The sequence below is a fragment of the Convolutriloba macropyga genome, unplaced genomic scaffold, assembly GCF_964194025.1.
Source record: "Convolutriloba macropyga unplaced genomic scaffold, txConMacr16.3 SCAFFOLD_1191, whole genome shotgun sequence".
Lineage (NCBI taxonomy): Eukaryota > Metazoa > Xenacoelomorpha > Acoela > Convolutidae > Convolutriloba > Convolutriloba macropyga.
Window position 1 is genome coordinate 27,773 of NW_027453331.1, and position 22,761 is coordinate 50,533.

At 36.1% G+C, this 22,761-nt stretch overlaps 1 protein-coding gene across 1 annotated transcript; it reads right to left on the reverse strand.

Moving 5' to 3' along the window:
* Window positions 1–3,116: 3,116 nt before the first annotated feature.
* LOC142358219 (cdc42 homolog) lies at window positions 3,117–22,346 on the reverse strand. The gene is made up of 7 exons (XM_075409668.1): window positions 21,608–22,346; window positions 17,828–17,899; window positions 17,675–17,745; window positions 15,129–15,175; window positions 14,426–14,488; window positions 6,726–6,950; window positions 3,117–3,423 (listed from the first exon to the last, which is right to left on the reverse strand). Exons 1-7 carry the CDS (start codon window positions 21,646–21,648, stop codon window positions 3,184–3,186), a joined length of 759 nt encoding a protein of 252 aa, XP_075265783.1. The 5' UTR covers window positions 21,649–22,346; the 3' UTR covers window positions 3,117–3,183.
* Between the last annotated feature and the right edge of the window lie 415 nt (window positions 22,347–22,761).

Genomic DNA, 22,761 nt, shown 5'->3' on the forward strand with positions numbered 1-22,761 from the left:
ATAAAACAGATAGAAACTAAATATATAATAATATTTACATCTAAGTCTTAATTTTCAACAAGGGTAGGGTTTCTGTGCAGCAACAGTTTTTTAAAACTAAGATACTAAAGATTATTAAGCCTGACAATTAATGGTATTTAAATAAATATTTTCTAGGATTGAATTTTCGCTGACCTATTCATAAACAGTTTCACGTATAAAAAGAATTTCTCTTCTGTCTGCGAAAAGTTTATGAAAATGAAGTTGCTTTATTAAAGTTTAACTAAGTCGGGAAAAGTTGTAATAGTGTTCAGATAACACCTGTATTCTAAATAGGACAGATTTTTTAACACCAAGTCAAAAAATTTGGCGCTAAACTATGAGAATGTCTAAAGCTGCGTTGAATTATTATGTTTAAGTGTCAAACGTGACCAAAATATTGACCGTTTTCAATGGAGTTTGAAGAGATTACGTTTCGATTTCACTTCTCAGGTGACTTGTTCAAGATTGACTTTTTGATTATTGTATGCCCTATTTTGCGCATATTCAGAAAATTAAGTCCATTGCCTAAACAAAAATGGTTGTAGGAAAATCTAGCACAAGCGTACTGATAGCTGAGTGGTTGATGCTTCAGTCAGTTACGCTGGCATTGGGGGTGCCAACTCCTCCTTTGTCGGAATTGTTTGAACCCAGAAAAAAAATGTCTGGGCTACAGTCCTTCTGCATTAAATTGCCCGCTTCTTGTTCGAGAGAAATTTGTCTGACGTTAGTCTATCGCAATTTTCTTTGTATTGTTGAAAACACATTTCATTTATCGTTCAATAAAATTGCATATAGTATTCTTTCGAGTTTTTTTTAGCAATTTTTCGTATATCGTTCTTTTTGTCAACTGATCTTTGTGTTCAGAAAATTTTGTTTCGCATAATCCAAATCTCTTTCATTGACAAATTTACGAAGTTAAATTCAAACTGCTGCCCTATTCCCCTTTAAGTGAACTTATAATTGATCTTTCTTTACCAAAAATCGCAATTGTGATCCACAATAATTTATCGTGTCATTCGGTGTCACTAGTTGCTTTAGAGAGACTTAAACGCGTAAAACGCATAAAGTTATAAGGGTGAGTGACACTAGGCTAATTTAGTTCAAATTTGCATAAAATTACGCTGTTTCCACGGATACACTATCTAAATACGAAAAACAGACAAGACAGTCCCAGACAAAACAGTCCCGGACAAAACAGTCCCAAATAGCAAAATAGTTCCAGATAAAACAATCCCAGACAAAATAGTCGCAAGCGAGCAGACAAAACAATCCTTGACAAAGTATTCCGAACTAAAGATAAGTTAAGCATATTCGCAACAATTAACAAAGAAAATATTCAGATGATTGTATTTCGCTGAACAATTATTAGGCTGATTACAACATACTTTTTGACAACTAATGAATTTTGAAACGAGTTTTTGGTTTAATCCTAATTCATATCAATTAAAAACAATGCACTCAGAAGCTCAACTCATAAATTATGTTTGATTGTTGTTTGTAGACTATTTACAATTGTTACGATATTTTTTCGGGACTTTTTTTGTCTTGAACTATTTTGTCTGCTTTCTTGGGAATACTTTGTCTGGACTGTTTTGTCCCGACACGCTAATTACCAAAATGAAAAAACGCCTATTTGGTGATTTTTTTTCATATGATTCTCTCTCGATACTTCTTTCGGATTAAGAATCTAATTTGTGGTTTTGAAATTACTGATAGCACTGTTCATAAGAACCATTAAGAATTTAAATTTGGTCTCAGGTAATTACTAAAAAAGTTTGAGCAATAAAGTTTTAGGCTACTTGCATGATGATGTTGTTTCCACAAAACGCAAATTTTTTGAAATTTTGTTTTTGGACGATGGCAACGTAATATCGATCTTTTTCAAAAAAAAATTGTTGTATTGAATAGAACTAATAAATTTTTTATAGTTTTTTTTATAGTTAGTTGATAGTTTTCGCAATGTTTAGTTGATGTTGTTGTTAGAGGTAACCCCAATTGATGCTTTCTGAGTTGAAAAAGTAATTCAGCAGACAATTTCATGGATTTGAATGAACGAGATAAATTTCGAAAACGCAAGCAAAGCACAAAGTATCTGAGGTTTCTTCTAAAACGAAATTTTACTTTCATATTAAACTTTATAGTCAACGAATTGCTTGCTACTGTTTTGGCTCATATTGACAAGTCAATTTATTCAACGTATCTAAAGCATTCACTCCCACGAAGTGAATCTAAATTTTACACTTGTTGGAGAAAAAATAAATGTTCATTAGTAAAGTGGAAGAGGATGCCACAAGAATGCAAGAGGTTATTGTTTATTTGGTCTCAGAGAGGGCACTGGACTTGTTAAAATTACGTAAGAGTAAGGATCCTAGCGTTTGAAATTTCGGCAGCGAGTTGCAGCGTTGATCTAACATAATTTCAACATTAACACCCTTTTCACCGCAAATTATGTAAAAAAAGTTGCATACATTTTACGGCTTCTAAAAATAAGAACGTCCACTGTTAGAAAACCGTTGATTTAGCAAAAATATGGAATTTTTCATTCCGAAGTTACACCTGTTCTCATTGAACAAACGCTGAGCAGCCACCTGTTGAAAAACTATTATTTTAATTAAAAATTTACTAATCAATAGACGTGACTAACAATCGATCACAAATGATCAAAATAACTTATCGAGTAAAACGCAATGAAAACTACGTACAATAATTAACATTTTCATATTGGGATTTGAAATTTCAAAACCTCTCCCTCCCCCACCCACGTTAATATCCGACTTACAAATAATTTACTATACGTTCTTCTCTGAAACGTACTAATAGTTCTTTTTCTTGAATTAAAAATATGAGATCCCGGACTGTACTCCAAGTCTATATCAGTGCTGTTTAAATCTAAATCCAAGTCTTTTTTTGTTTTCCAGTACTGGGCACGTATAAGTACAAGTCTTACAAATCTGAAAGTCTTAGCCAAGACTTGGATAACACTTGGAAGTTAAGATAATATTAAGACGAGAACTTTTATGGGCATAATCATCTAGTAGTTAGATATTACTTGAACTAGGATGCAAGGCTATAGAGAAGACCAAATTTTTGAGGGGATTGGGAAGGGGTGGGAAATGGGAGGGGGGGTGGGAAATTTAGAATGAGAGATGTGCAGTTTATCTACTATAGAATATTGCATCTTGAGGAACTGTCTACTGAAGTTGAACTGACGACGATGCTCACTGGTCTCTGGCTTCTTCTGGAAGTCTCTCCCTGGGAAGATCTCCTCTTGTGCAGTCCTCTGTGTTTGTTCTGCAGACATATTTTGAGAGCACACTCGAACACAGTCGACAGATTCTGTTGAGTTAAGGCTGAACACTCTATGTACATGTCTGCTTTGATCTTCTTTGCTAACTTGATACCCTGAACAAATATCAATTTTTCAATCTTTCAATTTAATAGATAGAAACTTGAAAATACCTTTTGGCTACTTTAGACAATACTTTTAGTCAGTACATTTTGGCTCGTGTCTTTGTTTTGTTTTGTTTTCGTGTCTTTTTTAGACTCGGTCATATTCGGACTTCGTTTACTGGGTTGATCGCTACGCTGCAAAAAGTAAGATACAATTTTTTACTCTACAAAGGCTTTACTTTTTTACTTCTTTGAATTAAAATTATTGTATAGTTATAAGTTATTCGTTCAATCAAAATCTAATGTGTGCATATATTTTGCAGGAAATGAACTAGTATTTCCCAAACTTTAAACTGAATTTGATACTGGAAGAAAACAGGGAACATTGTTCCTCAAAAAATGAGTGGAATTGAGTGGCATTGCACATCGAAATCAATATTGATATCACAGCAATATTGATATTGTTACTACTAAACTGCAGGGCTATAATGTGAAAAACTCAAAAATATAAACAGACTATACAACAATTTCTGTCATATGCGTAGAATGAGACAATCATTAATTTTGTTAATATTGACAGCAATGAAACATGATATAACAAACTTTTGTCTAAGAAGGCATAATCAGTGGAGTAATGTGAATCGGATTAACTCCTACGCTGATGTACAACCAGTATGCAACAAGTAGTGAACATATTGCAACCGATTGTAGTTTTATCTTGGAGAACGTGAAATATAAATTTTTTTTATCACGACACAAATTTTTGCGTTAATCAGCCTGTGCGAAAAAAACGAATGCGCGTTTTTCCACTGGTAAAGAATTGTATGGTCTTGTTTGAGCTGCAATTAGACATTGCCATTAACTCGCACACATGGAGTCAACATGTCGATTTTGATTGTCATTTTCATCCGAGAGAAAAATTAAGTAAGTTCCTCGAATTGATTATAAGCACAGGTTTGTAATTGCCGTTCAGAACTTATCGGCGAGAAGTTGAAAACCGATTTGCTAGTTGAAACTGGCTCTTTTCAAAAACAACCACTCCACTGTGTCAGATTTTGTAGCATTTATCGGGTATTAACTATTTATTTCGTCCGTAATTTATGCAAACGTTGCTATTGCAAGAGTTGATTCAAAGGTATAAATAATTTTAGTCCATAAAAATCTGAGGCCCATTTTACATTTCTCGTCAAAAATGTACACTATGGTGCCAAAAAGAAAGGTGCCTAAATACACCAAGAGAATTTTGAAAAAGTGGCAAAATGTAAAATAATACAACATGCTGAGTTCAAATCAGTTCTCTAGTAACGGGAAGTTCCAATTTTACTTTTTCTAATATATGGTAGACAGCTTGTGAAGTTTTCAGAGAATTTGTTAAGGAAATCTCCGTCAAGTTTTCGACAATTTTTTTCTTCTAATTTTTCCTAAAGATCTCTCGATTTTCGTAATTCTTGCTTCACAATTGCCCATAAATTTTTAATTGGATTCAGAATGGGAATATTTGCGACCACTCCAGTACCTCCCCATTTGAAGAATTTGATGACAATCTTTGCTTTATGCACAGAAGCATCTCTTGTAGAAAAATAAGGTTTTGCAAAGGCAATTGTTTCGTAATTTTTTCAAATGAACTAGGCCCTTTAGCTTGTTTGACCATCTAACAAACAGTGTCCCCTCATCTGATGTATTGTACCTCACGAGATAATTGATTGCTTGTGCGAACTCAAAAGGTTGCCAAGAAATCTCGTTCTATTTCTCAGAACAACTCGGACAATTGCTTCGCTGGAGATGCCCAGAGCTTCTTACACTTATGCTGTAGTTTGTATGCATACTGTGTACTAGATCCTAATTTTAAGCTGAGTTGCTCTTGTTTTTTGACTATCAAACTTGGACAATACCAATCGCAACAGCGTGGCAAGCAGTAAATTACAAAGCATATTAACCATTTTTTTCTGTTTAAGCGGAAAAAAATGAGAATGAAAACGCGTTTAAACAGTTTAAAATTTAAAAATTTCACGCCTGTCTTCACGCCTTAGCGCGAATCAAGCGTTTTGTGCAAAAGTAAAGCTTAAGGCGCACAAATTGTGTTGTACGTAGCTTTTTGGTACCATAGTGATTTCTATTTTGTTGCATCTTTTTGTAAGTATATTGATCATGCAAAAATCCTGCAGTGCCAATAATGATTCAATGCTTTCTTTCAAGAACTGTTAGCAAAGATCAAGTGATACAATGTCGTTCAAACTTTTGCAAACTTCAATTCGTACTTTGAACATTCAACCAATGGACGGACGTTACAGGAATTTATTGATTTTCATTTAACAGCAACGATCAATTATAAAACACAGCTTATATAAGTTCCGATCACCAACTGGCAAACAAGATCTAAGATATTTGGTGTTAGAAGAACCCATCAAACAAACGAACGATTGTCCGGACAAATAATAGACGACGAGAGTAATAACTATAACCATCAACATGCAATATTAGACTTTAGAAAGGCCTGTTATGTGCCAGAAAGCTACTGGTTGATAATTGACTGCAGATATATTCCATTGGCCGACAAATTGAGAAACTTTGAAATAAGGAACAGGTAGCTTGCTCAGAAGAGGCTGCTGTGGCCTAATGCTATTACGCTGTGCTTACGCACAAAACACGATTGCTTAAATAAAATAATGAATAATCTTTGAATCTGATGATGATCTGGGACAAAGTGTAAGAATCTCTTCCCTTCTCAAAAAATGAAGTGCATGACCTCCCTATTACTTCAAGACATGTTAAAATATTAAACTTAATTCAGGCTCTTTTATGTTTAAGAAATATTAGAAAAATGGAGAAGATTTTTCCGTTCATTAAAGAAGAAAGTGCATTATCAGGGGAGGTCTTAGGCACCCTCATAGCCTAATAAGGTACGTTTGCTGCATGTATTTGCCTAATAGGGTACCATTTGTGATTCAAAATTATATAATAGTAATAACCCGGACTTGAGTATTATATTTTTCATGCAGTAAATTTTACTCATTATGAAAAAAGCCAACTCTATCAGCAAATTCTCGTAACAACTTTTCACAGGGGGCTTAAACCAAAAGATGCTATGACAAAAATAGGAAAAAAATTGAACAGAATATTATTACGGACAAAAAAAAATCCTCCCAGGATGAGGTGCGCGACCCAAACCATCCCTGATCAGATCCACTTGGCTCTCGCACGGGGCTAAACCGCGACCGCTCCTTAGAGTCTGGCAGCACTATGTACGGTCTGGACATGCTGATCAGGACCCCATCCAGAGTCTGCACTATCAATAGATATCTCTAAAAACGTACCATTTTGTGATGAAGAACTGGGTTTGACTGTTTGCGTTTTGAACTGCTGTTGTTACTGCTGGTGGCTGCTGACAGTGTTAGAGACCTGCTTGCTCTTGCCCTACTTCCGTGGTCTGCAGAGGACAGAAGCAGCTGGTCAAATCTGTAGTGATGTCTGAGGTCACATTTGGTGCCCACTAATATCAAAGGTACTCGAGAATCGTGTTCCCGAAGTTCAGGGGCCCACTAAAACAAGGACCCGTAAATATTAGGATTCAAACCATTACCACGAACTCTAGTTATCTATTAATTTTGTTAAAATTTTGATTCGAGTTGAAGACTTAAACTTAGTATTATTAGAAAGTTTAACTTACCAAATTAATCTGACAAAGGTAAATTGATTCAAGTCACCAGTACTGATATAAATGAATCTTCAAGAAATGGTGCTGTGAATCAATACTCGGTTCAAACTGATGATTCTAGATAACTATTATTAGAGTTAGATTAATTGATGTAAAATCTTCCCAGCATGTATTAAATGATTATGATATCTCCGGAAGTGTGAATGAATTCTTAGAAATGTGCAAATGCATTCCAATTATGGTTCCCTTTTCGACTGATTTGCAGAAGCAAACCATATTGGGTAATTCTTGCGACCCCCACTATAAATCATGGTGCTAAGATTAGTTTTGTATCTTGACTTTTTCACACTGATAATGGGTATATATATACAGTTGATTTTTGAGTCCTTTTTCATCCCGAAAATCAAATCACCATTATGATCTAATAATCACATCTCTTCTGTAAATCTCTAAATTCTACTGTAAAATATCATTATTGTTATTCTCTCATTTAAAGAAATTAATTTTTTCTACTGAGTTAAGAACGCTTTTTATTCCGCTTGCGAAAACCCATAACCCAACAGGTTATGGGCCCAGCTATTTTCTAAGTCTTAAAATTATTTTCTAAAACAAAACTAATTTGTTGTTGACAGTCATAATTCTTTTCTGCTTAGTACCTTTTCTTTTCATAACTTTTTTGCCAGCTCAAATTACGATTGATCAACAAACAGTGAAGCTGCTGACCTACACAGGAAAAGCACAGGAATTTCCAATCTGGAGCACAAGATTTGTGGCAATGATGCAGACGAAGGGACTCTACAAATCACTACTTGGGACAGAGGAGCAACCCAACGAGCCTGCACCACTAGCCAATGGGGCGAGCAATGATGAAAAGAAGAACCACAATGTGCTGAAGGATGCATATGAGAAGGAAGTTGCAGACATCAAGGAGAAACGGAACAATGTGTGGTGCCATCTGGCACTGACTCTAGATGCAACAACCCTCATGCTAATCAGACATGACTGTGTGGGAGATGACGGCATCAGAGATGGAGCAAAGGCTTGGAAGTTTTTGCAAGAGAGATTTCAGAGTGTGGAGACGCCGACAGTGGTGACTTTGGTGGCACAGCTTGCTCGACTGCAGCTCGAGGATGCTGAGGAATTGGATAGCTTCTTCATCAGAGGATATGGGTTGCTCGCAAGACTACAAGAAGCAAGGGAAGCAGTCTCAGAGACCCTCTTCAACGCCTTGGTCCTCAATGGTCTGCCAACGAGGTATGAAAGTTTTGTTATACAGGAAAGCCTTAACCCGGCAACGAACTTCACAGAGTTCAGGAAAAGGCTGCAGAACTTCCATGAGAGCACAGCACAGAGGTAAAAGGGACAAAGTGGTTCAACGGCACTGGCAGTGAAGCGTGACTTCAAGAAGGGACCCAAGAAAGGAAACTGCTTTGTGTGTTTGATCCCTGGACACTTTGCCAAGGACTGCAGGAGGAAGGAGACACCACAATGCAGCAAGTGTGGTGAGAAAAGTCACCTAGACAGGGCATGCAAGAGACAAAGAGATGGAGGCAAACAGGAGTCAGTGCCAATGGGTCCAACATTGGCTTCACCAGACGAGGAATACCGGGCAGCTCTCATCAGTAATCACAAAGATCACAAAGACTCCAGTACCAAGAGTGGCAAAGACCCAAGCAGAGAAGCTGGAGAAGGTGTTCACAGACGTGATGGGACCTTTCAGAGTAGCGTCACTGTCAGGGTTCCGGTTTTGCATTGTATTTGCAGACCAGTACACAAAATTTGTGTTTGTGGACTTGGTTAAGGCAAAGAGTGAAGCACTGGCCAGCCTGAAGAAATTTGTTCTCAGTGTGGGGACGCCCACGAAGCTGAGGCAAGACAATGCGAATAAGTTTCTCTCAGAGCAGTTCAAGACATACTTCTTAGATGCAGGCATTCTACTGAAGAAGACCATACCAGAGACGCCACAACAGAATGGGTTAACTGAGAGGTGCATCAGGACACTGCTGGAGATGGCAAGATGTTTGCTCACTGACTCAGGACTTCCCAAGATGATGTGGGGAGCAGCAATTCTTCAATGCACCAGGATCAGGATCTTGGTTGCAAGACGAGAAGAAAAAAATGCCCAGCAGAGCTGATGTGGGGTATAAAACTTAAGCTTTGAATTAGTAAACTATCTATTTTTGGTTGCACAGTCTTCATGAGGAATCGGGACAGAAATGTCAGCAAACTTGAACCCAAGGCACTGGAAGAAAAATTTGTGGGTTTCACTGAAGGAGACAACGGACACCTGGTGTGCGTACCCAACACACGCAAGGTTGTGGCAGTTCGAGATGCGATCATCAAGGAGTCCGAAGTGGGCTCAGTCCCTGACAACACAGAGACACCCGACCTACTAGATCAGGGGTCACAGCAACTGAGGATCTGGCACCCAGATGATGGTCATCAAGACGATGGCAACAGAAAAGCAGGGCACATCTACTGCAATAAAGGAAGAGTGGCATGACGCAGAGAGCGTGAACACTCAAGAAACGACACAAGAAACGAAACGAGATGCCTCAGATGTTGAGGAAGCAGCACTGGATGAAGAATCTACTGCAACAAGAGGGACTCTCAGAGACTCTGAGTCACTGGAAGACAGTGAAATGGAGGACTTCTCACAGACAGTTGGCCTCTTTGAAGAGGCACTGGAGCAAGCGGACAAGGGGGCCCAGACGAGGGACACGAGTAAGCAATTTTTTAGAGAAGTCAGGACCCATCTTGCTGTGACTGGGGGTAACTATGTGGAACCCAGAACACTCAACGAAGCCAAGCAAGCTGACGAATGGGACCAATTGTACCGGGCAATTAATGACGAGGTCAAGGCACTCCAAGACAACGAGACTTGGGACCTAGTGAGACCACTCACAGACAGGGACGTCATAACGGGCAAATGGGTCTACAAAGTGAAATTGGGATCCAGTGGTCAAGTCGACAAATACAAAGCAGGCTATGTGGGAAAAGGCTTCGAACAAGTAGAAGGACTGGACTACTTTGAGACTTTTGCACCTACCTGTAAGCCAGAGACATCAGGATTCTACTTCAGCTATCAGCGAAGCACGGCCATGTCATGCACCAATTTGATGTCAAGACTGCTTTCCTGCACTCAACAATCGAGGAAGAAGTGTATCTGGAACAGCCACCGGCGATTGTAAAACGCGGATCAGATGGGGAGAAGTTAGTATGTCGACTAAATAAATCAATTTATGGTTTGAAACAGGCTGCTAACAACTGGTACAAAGACAAAGAGCCGGCAAACTTCCTACTGAGACAGGGGTTCACCAGAAGCAGGAACGATCACTGCTTGTTCGCAAGATCAGAGGCAGAGGATCACACCTTCGTCTTGGTCTGGGTTGACGACATCATAGTAGCATCAAAAAGTATGACAGTGATCTCCGATGTCAAGAAAGCATTAGAGGAAACATTTCACATGGAAGACAGAGGGAGACTAGACTGGTTTCTGGGCCTTAGAATCAGACAAGAAGAGGGCAAAGTCTCAGTCGAACAAGAACGCTACAAAGAAACAATGCTTGAGCGGTTTCAAATGGATCAATGCAAACCCTCAAGAACTCCAGCTGATTTGAATTTGAAACTTCAGACAGCACAGAACGGAGACAAAGAAATGGACCAGAGGATCTACAGAAGCTTGGTTGGATCACTTCTTTATCTGGCCAAACAGACGAGGCAAGACATCATTTTCACAGTCAACATTCTGTCCAGGCACATGGACGCACCTCCCAATCAACACTGGCTATGCAGAAAACGACTTCTGCGATATCTTCAAGGTTCAAAGGGTTTAAAATTTACTTACACAAAAGAGGCTAGAGATGATTTAGTGGGGGAAAGTGATGCAGACTGGTCTGGAGATGTGAACGACAGAAAATCAACAACGGGCTATTGCTTCAAGCTCAACGGACGTGGCGCAACGCTCAGCAGGGGTGTCAAGAAACAGGCCACAGTTGCTCTTTCTTCATCAGAGGCAGAATATCAGGGCATGACAGCAGCAGTTCAGGAAGCACTCTACCTGTAACAACTTCTAGAGGATTTTGGCATCCAACAGAAACGTCCAATAGCAATTGGAGACGACAACCAAAGTTGTATCAGTCTTTGCCAAAACCCAGTCATGCACAAGAGGAGCAAGCCCATCGAGACAAAGTTTCACTTCATTCGGGACAAGACGGAGGATGGGACTATTTCAATTCATTGCTTTCCTACAGACAAAATGGCATCGGACATCTCCACAAAGTCCTTAACTGTTCCGAATGTGGAAATATTCAGAGCTGTTTTGATGGGAACAGACTCTACGCAATCAGCTCAAGTCTGAGTGGGGGTGTTAGAATTTTGATTCGAGTTGAAGACTTAAACTTACTATTATTAGAAAGTTTAACTTACCAAATTAAACTGACAAAGGTAAATTGATTCAAGTCACCAATACTGATATAAATGAATCAATCTTCAAGAAATGGTGCTGTGAATCAATACTCCATTCAAACTGATGGTTCTAGATAACTATTATTAGAGTCAGATTAATTGATGTGAAATCTTCCCAGCATGTATTAAATGATTATGATATCTCCGGAAGTGTGAATGAATTCTTAGAAAAGTGCAAATGCATTCCATTTATGATTCCCTTTTCGACTGATTTTGCAGAAGCAAACCATATTGGGTAAACCTTGCGACCCCCACTATAAATCATGGTGCTAAGATTAATTTTGAATCTTGATTTTTTCACACTGATAATGGGTATATATACAGCTGATTTTTGAGTCCTTTGTCATCCCGAAAATCAAATCACCATTATGATCTAATAATCACATCTCTTCTGTAAATCTCTGAATTCTACTGTAAAATATCGTTCTTGTTATTCTCTCATTTTGAGAAATTAATTTTTTCTACTTAGTTAAAAACAATTTTATTCCGCTTGCGAAAACAAATAACCCAACAAATTTCGTTCAGTATCCACAAGTTCTGAATTGATTGCTAAATCTTTATGGCGATAAACCAAAGTGAAGCATTGATTTTTTTCTAAGAAATGAAAACTCAGCTTTAAAGTAACATTAGAAGCGCATAAGTTTTATCTGAAATTGCTAGCTTTGAAACAATCTAACTCATATCAATGTGCTTTTGCAATTAAAATTCGACCCCAAATTTTAGCTCATCGAAAATATCAAAACAGCTGCGTTAGAGCGACAATTCTGAAAGTTTCAAGTTTTTTTTTACTGTTCTTATTATCTTTCAAATATATTTGAATTTTCACGAAAACTCGAAGGAAAAAATACGAAAAATGTGAGCAGCAACACCATTCAAACCTTTTTACACTTTTTTGCAGAACAAATGTTTACCAGAGACGCTCTCGTGATAGCATTTAGGAAAAAAATTGTTTTGGTAAAATTGAATCAATTTAAAATCAATATCTCATTAGAGCACAAGTATAGCATCCTATGGAGCATAAAATGAAAGATGAAGGTGATAAAAAGAGAGAGTCATCACAGATACATATCAAAATTTGGTTCAGGGCAGATTGAAGTATGGATCTAATGATCAAGTTGGCTGACCTTTTGCTTAGTTTTCATGGAATCGCATCTTTGTCTTGAAATCATGGTTTCTAAGGACAGTTTAAACATTTCTATTTTGTTTAATTATCTGCATGTTTTCGCTTCTTCTTGTTTCTTACATGCTCAAGCAAAAATTATGAAATGCAAATTTATTTTTTCTTGAGTTTCAGCGTTATTCATTTGAAACATTTGATCTCCATAGCTTAACGCCAAAAGTATCCATAATTCAAATGCAATCGTTGATATTTTCTCCTAATTTGTGAAAATATATTTTATCTATAAGGCTCGCATAGGTCTATTGGTTGCTAGCCATTTCGAGTTCTCCATTCAGTTCATTGGATGGAATTTCAGGGCCCTTGTTCTTTTTTTCTTTTTTCATTTTTGCTTTTTTGTTGTGAGCAAGCACCAAGAAGTCACAAGCGACATTTTACTAACTACTGGCATTATTTAACTGTTTTATCTGCGTCATTTGTTACTGTCGTTAGTCTAGATTTTTGAGTTAATTGCGTAATCCTATTATGAATTACCCCACTGAAAAATTGACTTCTGTGCTCACCATTTAAATCTAAATTTAGTGATAAAAACGTGAACTACTTAAGAGAAAGAAAATTGAAATTAGGAAAATTTTTCGTAAACTCCCTCTCTCGTATTACTAATTTGAGATTCAAAAACAACTTGCAAGTTAGCTTTTATCAGTAAAACAGCGCATGAAAATTTGTGTTTTCTAAATTTGATGGTAAACAATTCAGAGCAAAAATTTGCAAAACGAACTGCAATCTTTTTGAAGTTGTTTTCACTGCTCACCCAAAAAATGGGAGCTGGAGAACAGATCATATTATACACTCCTGAGTGCACTCACTCAAAACCCAAGCTGAGCTCTCAGACAAAATCGAATGTTCAGATCAATGATGAACGCACGAGGGCGTCGTGCGTTGCAAATCTGGACACGAAGGCACGAAAGTCTGGACATGACAGCACATATGTCTGGACATGAATGCATTATTTTTTTCAGTCTTTGTAAAAAAACTCATAGCTATTAGGTAACTCATAACACTTCTACACCAGTGTACTCACTCAAGTGGCAGCCTTCAAGGCAGAGCGCTTAAACTCACTTGATCTTAAAAATAAATATCAAAATGTCGAATGAGCAAAGAATTGCACTCAGACTTTTGCGTTATATTTGAAATTTTATTTATGATGTTAAAGAAAATAGCTGAAGTTAGAGAGGTCAAATTCATGCCTTGCAGGCCAGAAAACATCATATTTATCCAAAAAAAAATTTGGAAGGCTTTTTTTAAGTTTACGCAAATTTTTTAAAACGCTAATGACCAGTTAATAATTTTGTTGATGTATATACTAAATGATCAAATTATGCTAGGTTCTAGTATGAGAGCTACGTGTAATTACTGCAGTTTGTCTGACTTTGAACGCATCAAATAATCCGGACATGAACGCTCGAAAGTTTTTACATGAACACATAAAAGTCCGGTGAACGCACAAAATTCTGAACATGAACGCACTAAAATCTGATAAACGCACGAAAGTATGGTGCACGAATGAAAATCTGGACATAAGATCTTTTCGACTGTGAACGGTCCTGATATACCGGTCTCCGTCCCGCAGCTCAACTTGTGAAGAATTTGAATTTGAAAACCGTTCACAACCTAAGATTTTGATATAAAATTTAATAACCAACTCTTAAATCACCAATTAAATCACCAATTCTCTATTGGAAAATATATAAAATTACTGGGAAAGTTTGTCCTACCTTTCGCTTGACGTTCTCGTATGAGTCGAATTTCTCTATGGAGAAGCATACAAGAAATATGTCCTGAAACAAAAAAGTTAATGGGCCTAAGCAATTCCATATAGCAACGCTAAAGAAGGATTATTTGAAGCAGCATATAGTTTATGCAAAACCTGATTTGATGGATTTGCAAATTTTTCAGTTAATCTTATATGGATATGTAAACTTAAATAAAAGGTTTTTAGATGAAAACTGGAAACAAATTATATTACTATTATATTAACTACTACAAACTAAGAATATACAGATTTTGCTCATCCTGAGCACTCAGATCCACATTCCTCCGAGTGCGACGTTTTTGTTTTTGGGTCAGTCCTTGCAGCAGAACCAGGAATATTACTAGTCCCAGTAATTCCCAGTACGCCTGCTACTGTCTGCTGAGAATTACCAGGGAAGCAGCAAAACGTACAAAACATATTTTTCAGACAAAATTTCGACAAGTATCCGCTATTTTTGCCGGTAATTCCCGAGATTCCTGGTAATTATGACAATAAAAACATTAACATAAATTTGAACTACATAACTATCCTGGAAGGAATCCGGCTATTTTAGTGTAGTATTTTTTTCCTTTAAATTTGGTAAAAAAAATTTACCAGGAAACGTCGCACTGGGGTGCAGTTTAAAGATCTGTACACATGATGAGGTGTCAAAAGAAAAAACTTACTGTTTGTGGATAAGATAGAGGTCGCAACCGGTCATAGTCTTCTTGACCTGAAACGATAAAAAATTTAATTACCTCATGTTATTTAAGTAAATTGGTGTTACTTTTGGTGTCATTTTTTCCAAATATTTTTACCACATATATTGTTCTCGCACTTTTCAATATATAGAATTTTTTGGTGTAACTTTTGATGTTGTTTTTACGAAATATTGTTCAAGACTTGCTTTTTACCAATTCTTACCAAGAATTTTTTACCAAGACTTGCTCAAGACATGTTACTGACTTCATTCAAAACGTGCCAAGTGTAAAAAGTGACATGATCAGAGCTCTGATCCAGTACTGATCCAAGAAATCCAATTTCGCTGAATCATCACTGATAACGACTTGATGTTCAGTCAGGGCTTGCTGTCTTCAATGTATAGAAATTTTATTAATGAAGTTACCATAAGAGTGAATTTAAAGATTTCAATGTTTTTTGAGCAGAAATTATGTACGCAAGCTGTTATTTTGTGGACTATTCATCGGAAAAAAAATTTTCTAATCGCTCCTTGATCATTTAAATTTTGTTATGATTGTTAACTCGTTCCTGATTATGCTCTTTTTTGACTCCTATTTTGCACAAGCATTTGAGGTTTAAGCTATTTAGACAGGAGGAGTAATCGAAAGAACTCGATCACCGTTAGTAATCTAAACATCGTTCAGTTACATACAGCTTTTATATTTACAAACGAGGCCGAGCAATCGATTAGTTTGAAACGCGATCAAAGAAGTTGAGTTCAGAATTATCAGTTATGAATGGTGTGTTACATAAATTGTACATATCGGGTTTTACTGAGAAAGACTGATAATGATAAGTTATAGTCAAGTGTAAGAAGAACTAAATCTTTCTATTCTTTTGTTGATCAGACGCCACATTCTAGACGAAGTACATGTTGAAGTATGCATTTCCATAGACAAATAAAGGCGTCTAACAAAGCTTAGTTTTACATTCTTGCCAAGCTCTATTTAAGAATTTCGATATTTTGTTGATACTCTTGTATAAAGAATTCGCATAAACTAACACATAGTATTGCATGATACCTGATAGGATCAACAGAAACTCACTATGCTAAAAAAATTTGATAAAACTGTTCATTTGACCGAAAAAAGTTACACCATGAGGCATTAGTGGTCAGTACAGACCCCCATATAGAGCATAATTGACCGTTTTCTCCAAAAAGATTTTACATAAGTGGAAAACACTTATGTTCGCCAAATTAGCTTGAATTGAAATATTTTGAGGGGATTAAATCAGTCTTGTCCACAAATGCGTTTTGATGAATAAACTGACGGATTAGTGTAAGTGTTTTTCAAAGGCAAATATAATTAGATTGCGCAATTTGCGTAAATCAGAATTAATTGCCCTTGATTATAAAAATTAGTCTCAATTATGGGAGAGGGGATATTTGTGCAATTATTCATCGATTAAACATATCAATGAATTAGAAAAAAATAGGAAAAAAGAATGTAAAATTTACTGACAAAATTCTGTCAATGTAGGCCATTTTGCATTGTCAGTCTTGTCCACGAAATGGCTCCGAAAGCCGTTTGTGGACAACACTGACGGATTAGTGTAAGTGTAGCTCAAGTTGCCGTGAGTGAAATGCACTGGTCTAAACTAAGGGAGAATTTGACCTATATTCAGGGGTCTGTTTTGACCAGTAATGGGGTCGAGGTTATACTGGAAAATAATTCAAGCATTGCAGTGAATAGAATTGAAAAAAAACTTTAGTAACCACAAAGCTTGTAAAAGTTTCAGCTGTGAATGCAGTGAAAGCGGATGAATTTTTATAAGAATTCTACCGAATTTAGTTTTAAAGTTTTGTATATAAAATTTGCAGCTCTAAGCCATGTAACTTTTCACCTTGAACGCAATTTTTTCTATATATTATGAATTTGTCGAACAAATCTTATTCTGTCTGAAGCAGCAGGAATAAATGGTGAAAGCAGTAATATCTGGAAGAAGTTCTAATTGGTTAAAAACGACAACATTTTAAATTGAAATTAAAGTTCTTTGAAATTCGTTCAAAGACCCCTACTTCATTTTAGATAAAAAATAAACCCCCACAGAAATAAACACCCTCTGTACAATTAAGGAGCTGCGCATTTAGCGCCTTTGGCCTTGGCTCGCGGGCCACGGTCTTGCCTCAGCGGCCCGTGGGACTTGATATGAAACTATCACAACCGAACAAATTGTCACGACACCGAAATTCAATTTTCAAATGGGGGTTTACTTCCGAGGAGTTTATTTCCGTGGGGGATATTTTCCGTGGGGGTTTATTTCCTAGACCCTATCTATTCGGCTCTACCATGAATTCCGACAACTAGCTTCAAGCTGTCATTGAGAGCTACTCCATCGCTGCTATCCTCTCATGTTGCTTCCAGCAGTGTCTTTTTAGACAAATAAGCTTAATATGAACTTCTTTTGGCCTTTAATATGTTTGGACTACTCTTTCAGTGTTTAGAGCTATCCTTCCTTTTTTTCTCACTAGAGTTTACTATTCTCGTACCTGCAGTGTCCCATAACTGTAGACCGTAGGGTAAGCCCTGATAGAAAAGTTTGGCAAGATGGTTGTCAAACCTAGAACATTACAAACATTTCAGTTTATCAAATTAAAGGAAAACAATTTGAACCAAATTAATTATTGATTATAAAAGCTTACACTGTTGGGATGTAGTCTTTGGGCACTTTGTTCTCTGTGTAGGAGTAGAGCATGGAAGTTTTTCCCACCATTCTAAACAACAAAATAGTTTTGTGTATTTACACTAAATTGCTGACCATAATTGCTTCGGATTGTATAGTGCTAATGTAAATGTAAAAATCAGACAAAACTACACTCCGTGAAACTTTGAGAAAACAATGTCAGCTCTGTAGAAGCTACAACTGGGGTTATTTTTAGAAAAACTATTTCATGGATCTGTGTATTTAGTAATTGGTTAAGATTTTAGGCCTAATATGGGTTGGAACTCGGTAACTCAATTGCCTCCTGATGCATATGGCTAATTTATGTGTCAAAACGGAAATAAAAGAAACAACCGAACTTAAATGTGACTCTACCAGGTTGTAAATTAAAATTCAAATCTTGTTGTGTTGATTTCTTATCTTTGTTACAAGTATGTTTAACTTGGTTATAATGTTCATTTACATTAAAGCTTTAAAAAAAGCACTATATGAAGTTTTCAGGTAACAATGAACGCTCTACCCGTGCGGAGACGGGGTGGTTACGCTATCAGATTTTACAAGTTTCCAACAGATGATTAAATTGTAAGAATATGCAAGCGAAATGTTAAAGTTTTCAATATTTGCAAGTCGGATTGTTCGAAGTGTAAGATTCTCGCAGATTCGTTTCGGTCGAATTTTTTTCTCCATTGGTTCTTTCTAGAGCGCGGTCTGTTTTTAATGAGAAATGTAGACAGAAAAGAGTTGCGTGACTATAGCATTAACTTTATTCAAACTTTTGATAATCGAAGTTCCGAATTTGTTTATGTTCTTCAGCTATATGTTAACTATATTCACTGCTTCTTGTCAGTATCAGATCAATTTTGTAAACAACAAATAAAAAGGCCTACTTATTTTCCCGTTTAATTTGGTTCTAGCTTTGCTTACCTCTTTCAGCAGCTGCCCATTATTAGCCTATATTGTTGAAATTTATACCACAGTTAGCAGATTTATTTATCATTTTCCCTCATCCACCTGGTGGATTTCTGTTTCATTTTTAAATATTACATTACTTAATCCATAATTATGTTTCAGTTTAAGCAGAAAGTTTATCTCGATATCTCGTAAAAAATACTTAAAAGTCGAACGTTAATTTTATGAGAAACTGTGAACCGGATGTTTAACATGTAAGTAATTGCAAGCTGCATGTTAAACATATAAGAAGGTTTAAGTTTTTGGCAAAAAAGCTTTTAAGATGTTCTCTCGCACTATAAGATTTACGAATCTTGAAAGATCTCATAGTCTAGCCATCTTACCGGAATCCGAGTACAGAAGATATAACAGGGGCCAATTATAGAGAAAATAATCTGCATGGATCTAAGTATTTACTACTTGGTTATTAAACTCGGGCTTTTAGTGCCTGCAGAGAACTCAGTAACCATAATTAAAATTATCATAAATGTCCGAAAATATTGAGTCCTATACCTGTTCACATAACGTATACGTGTAGTTTGATATATTCCACACTAACTATTTCTCCTCAGAAAACTTTCACACCCAAAAAATATTTACTCAAGGTATGATGGTTCACATGAGCATTTCAATTGACTTAGACTTCAGAAAACTTTTTTTAAAAAATTAACAACAAACAACCTGAAAGATTTCTCCAAAGTTTTTTTATACTGTTACATTTTGATTGCAAATTTGTTGTAACTACCAAAAATATTGTCAGATGTTGTATACACTCTTGATTGATTTCAAAAATTTGCAGTTTCTTGAAAAAGAATTACCGCACCAATTTTTGTGGCTTCATCCATTTAAAATTTCTGAGACACAAAAAAGATTTCAAACAATAAGTTATATTGCAAACAATTTCTGTTAAAAGTTAACTTTTCGGCCGTCATGTTTCAAATTTATGCCGCTGAAAATTGAAAATTGTGCTTAATTTCAAAATATACTGAGCAGCCAAATGTGCTGATGAACGAAAAATACTAAGAACAGTTATCAATGCATTTAAATGGTTTTAGACTGAATCAATAAACGATGTTAGCAAAGAAGGTTAATAAATCCGAAGGTTAAAATATCCTAATAGAGCACGTTTAACTTAGAGCAATTGACATTAAACTCGCGCTAATTAAAAGATCTTTGGATGGAAAAAGTAGTTCGTTCTCCTGAATGTGAATACAAAAGAAACACAGTTTATTAATTTAAGTTCCGAGATTTGGCCATTTTAACTCAGCTAGAAAAAACTTCTTTTAGAAAGAGTCAGTAGATTCTTAAAAATTACTCGCAAAGAAAGTATAATGGGTTTTTTGACTGGATTCAAAAGTTGTTGACATTTCGGAAAAAAGATGTTCTGAGATTAGCAACTGTTTGCCCATTGGCTTTTTTCAAAGTACCGATAATGATGAGATTGCGCTTGTGATAAAATAAAGAAGCATCGAAAAAGTTATCCGGATCTTTTCAACAATTGCCCCCACTTTTGCAAAAGGGGAGGCTATGCTTAAAAAGAAATTAAGCGAGCCATTTATTAACCAATCAGAGACGACTAATAACTTTCCACGCATGCACATACTACGTTAAATTAAATAGAAGAAAATACGCCATGGTATAGCAACTAGCCGAACCGGAATACAAAGCGAAAAGAATTTCCGACTGGCGAAGAAAACTTCTGAAGACTTGTACGGTGGGGTAAAAAAATACGAAACTTTCTACAGCGCCCTAAAAGGCCATAATACGTTTTGAGATGAACAATTTCTGAATTCTGAATTAGTAAAATTGGTTAAAAATATAACCTTTATATCATTCAAGCTAATTTTTATTACTTTTAAGCTCTGTGTACAACTTCTTGCACCTCTGAAAAATTACAAAGCTTAGTACGGCGCCCTTTAAGGCCGTATCAAGTTTTTGTAAGATTTCTAAGGTACTTTTTCCTCGCCTTTTGGTACGCCCAAAGTCATAAAACTTCACCTCGAAACAAATGGAAATAACAATTTTTAGTAGGGTGCCGTATAAGGCCGTAACTAGTTTTCGAATTCTCCTAGAGTATTGAGTTTTAGATATAAAATCTGTAAGGATCCTAAACTGACATAACAAAACAAGTATATCCCTTTCAATGTTATAAAAGAACAGAAGGGTGCATTTTCGAATCCAAGGAAACCATTAAAATTGGAAGTAATCGAAGAGACAGGCGTTGAATAGAACAATTACTTGCTAGAAAAACGATACTTTGCTATATCAGTATTCAATTAGTTTTTTTTCAGTAACTCCGCCACTGCTGGTCCCAAGCCCTGAATGAAAAAGGAAAGGAAAAACCACAAAACTGTTCTGCTGTTCTGGAAAGTGAGTTTCTAACTTAAATAGAGAGTTTTCCGACAGCGTTCAGTCATTTCATATTTAAGGGCACCTTATTAATTTTTGTTTGGACTTAATACGGCCGCCAATTGCACTTGATGCGGCCGCAGCACCTTACAAATCTTGGTACGGCCGTAGTATACTTGACAAGACTTTGTGCGCTTTTTTTTCAAAGACTTATACGGTGCTGTAGTAAGGCCTTAGTAAGTTTCCCAAGTTTGGTCAACCTGGGAAAGCAGCAGTTTTAAGTCCATTACTGCTTGACAATTGGAGTTCCGTACAGTTAAAAGAGAATTAAATTCTAGATGTCATCAATTTATGATCAATTCGATATTTTCGTCCGAAAAGTTAAGTCTTTCGCATTGAGAAGGTAAACCTCTCTTTTTGTTTGCATTTTTAACTCCAAGTGAGAAAAAATTGACGTCCTTACCCATCTCCGACAACTACGCATTTGAACACATCAGCATACATAGCACAAACACAATAAGAGAGAACACACCATTAACACATTAACAGCCAACGTAGGTAAAATTCAGATAATATAATAGGAAGATAAAACTGCGCAAAAAATAACCCAACAAAAAATAAAATGGGCAAACAATATTTTAACCCAAATATGATGAGACAAAGATAGTACCAGGAAATTTCAGACAAACATAAGACACACCAGGTCAGAATTTTGGGGTCAATTTATGAAAAGTAAACTAAATTGGAACTACTTCATGTTGTTATAAACAGTTTTATGTTATAATAACCAATTATAGAACTTTTTACAATATGGACGAACTCTATGGTCAAACTCTTAATGACCTCGAACCTCCCTGTTCGGGAAAGCGAGTCAATCAATCAATGTCAAAGTATCAGATGACAATAAAACATCAAAAAGAAACCGATTTCGAAACAACAGCAAACAATATTATTTTGTTGTTGACAAGAAGTAGTCAAACAAGGCCGTTTTATTAATCCGAAAAGCAGAATTGTAATAAACAATAGTAAATAAAGTGTTTTGTAAAAATTTTAATAAAGCATCTAAATTTACCAACAAATTTAACTAAACTTAGTTTAACAAAAGCAACTAAAGATAACTAGAACAAAGTTTACGAGAATGTGACGTTAGAAATTTAGAGAAAGTTTGCAAATGATAGAATTGATTTGAATATTATGCACAGGTTGTGCACTACAGTACCTATGAGCGCATCTAATGAACTAAAACTTACCTCGAGTTAGATTTAATTAGAAACATGCTTTCGGGTACCAACTAAATTAGCAGAAAATCATTTGGCGTCTCATTTGGCCGAACTAAATTTCAAAGGTTAGCTTTATCATGGCACGGTACGTGAACGCTACTTTATTATTTTCACGGTACGTGAACGCTACTTTTTTCTTCCCATTAATGAAAGAATATTGTTCGCAATCGATTATTGACAGTGTTTGAGCGAAAAGTTTTACCCAAAAAACCTCAAGGAAAAAAGCATTTGAAATCAACGAATTATATATGGCATTTGCTGAAATTGATAATAGTCATCAGCATAAAAGTTATTTAATTGTATCTAGTTATTTAAAAACACTCCATTTTTGAGTCGT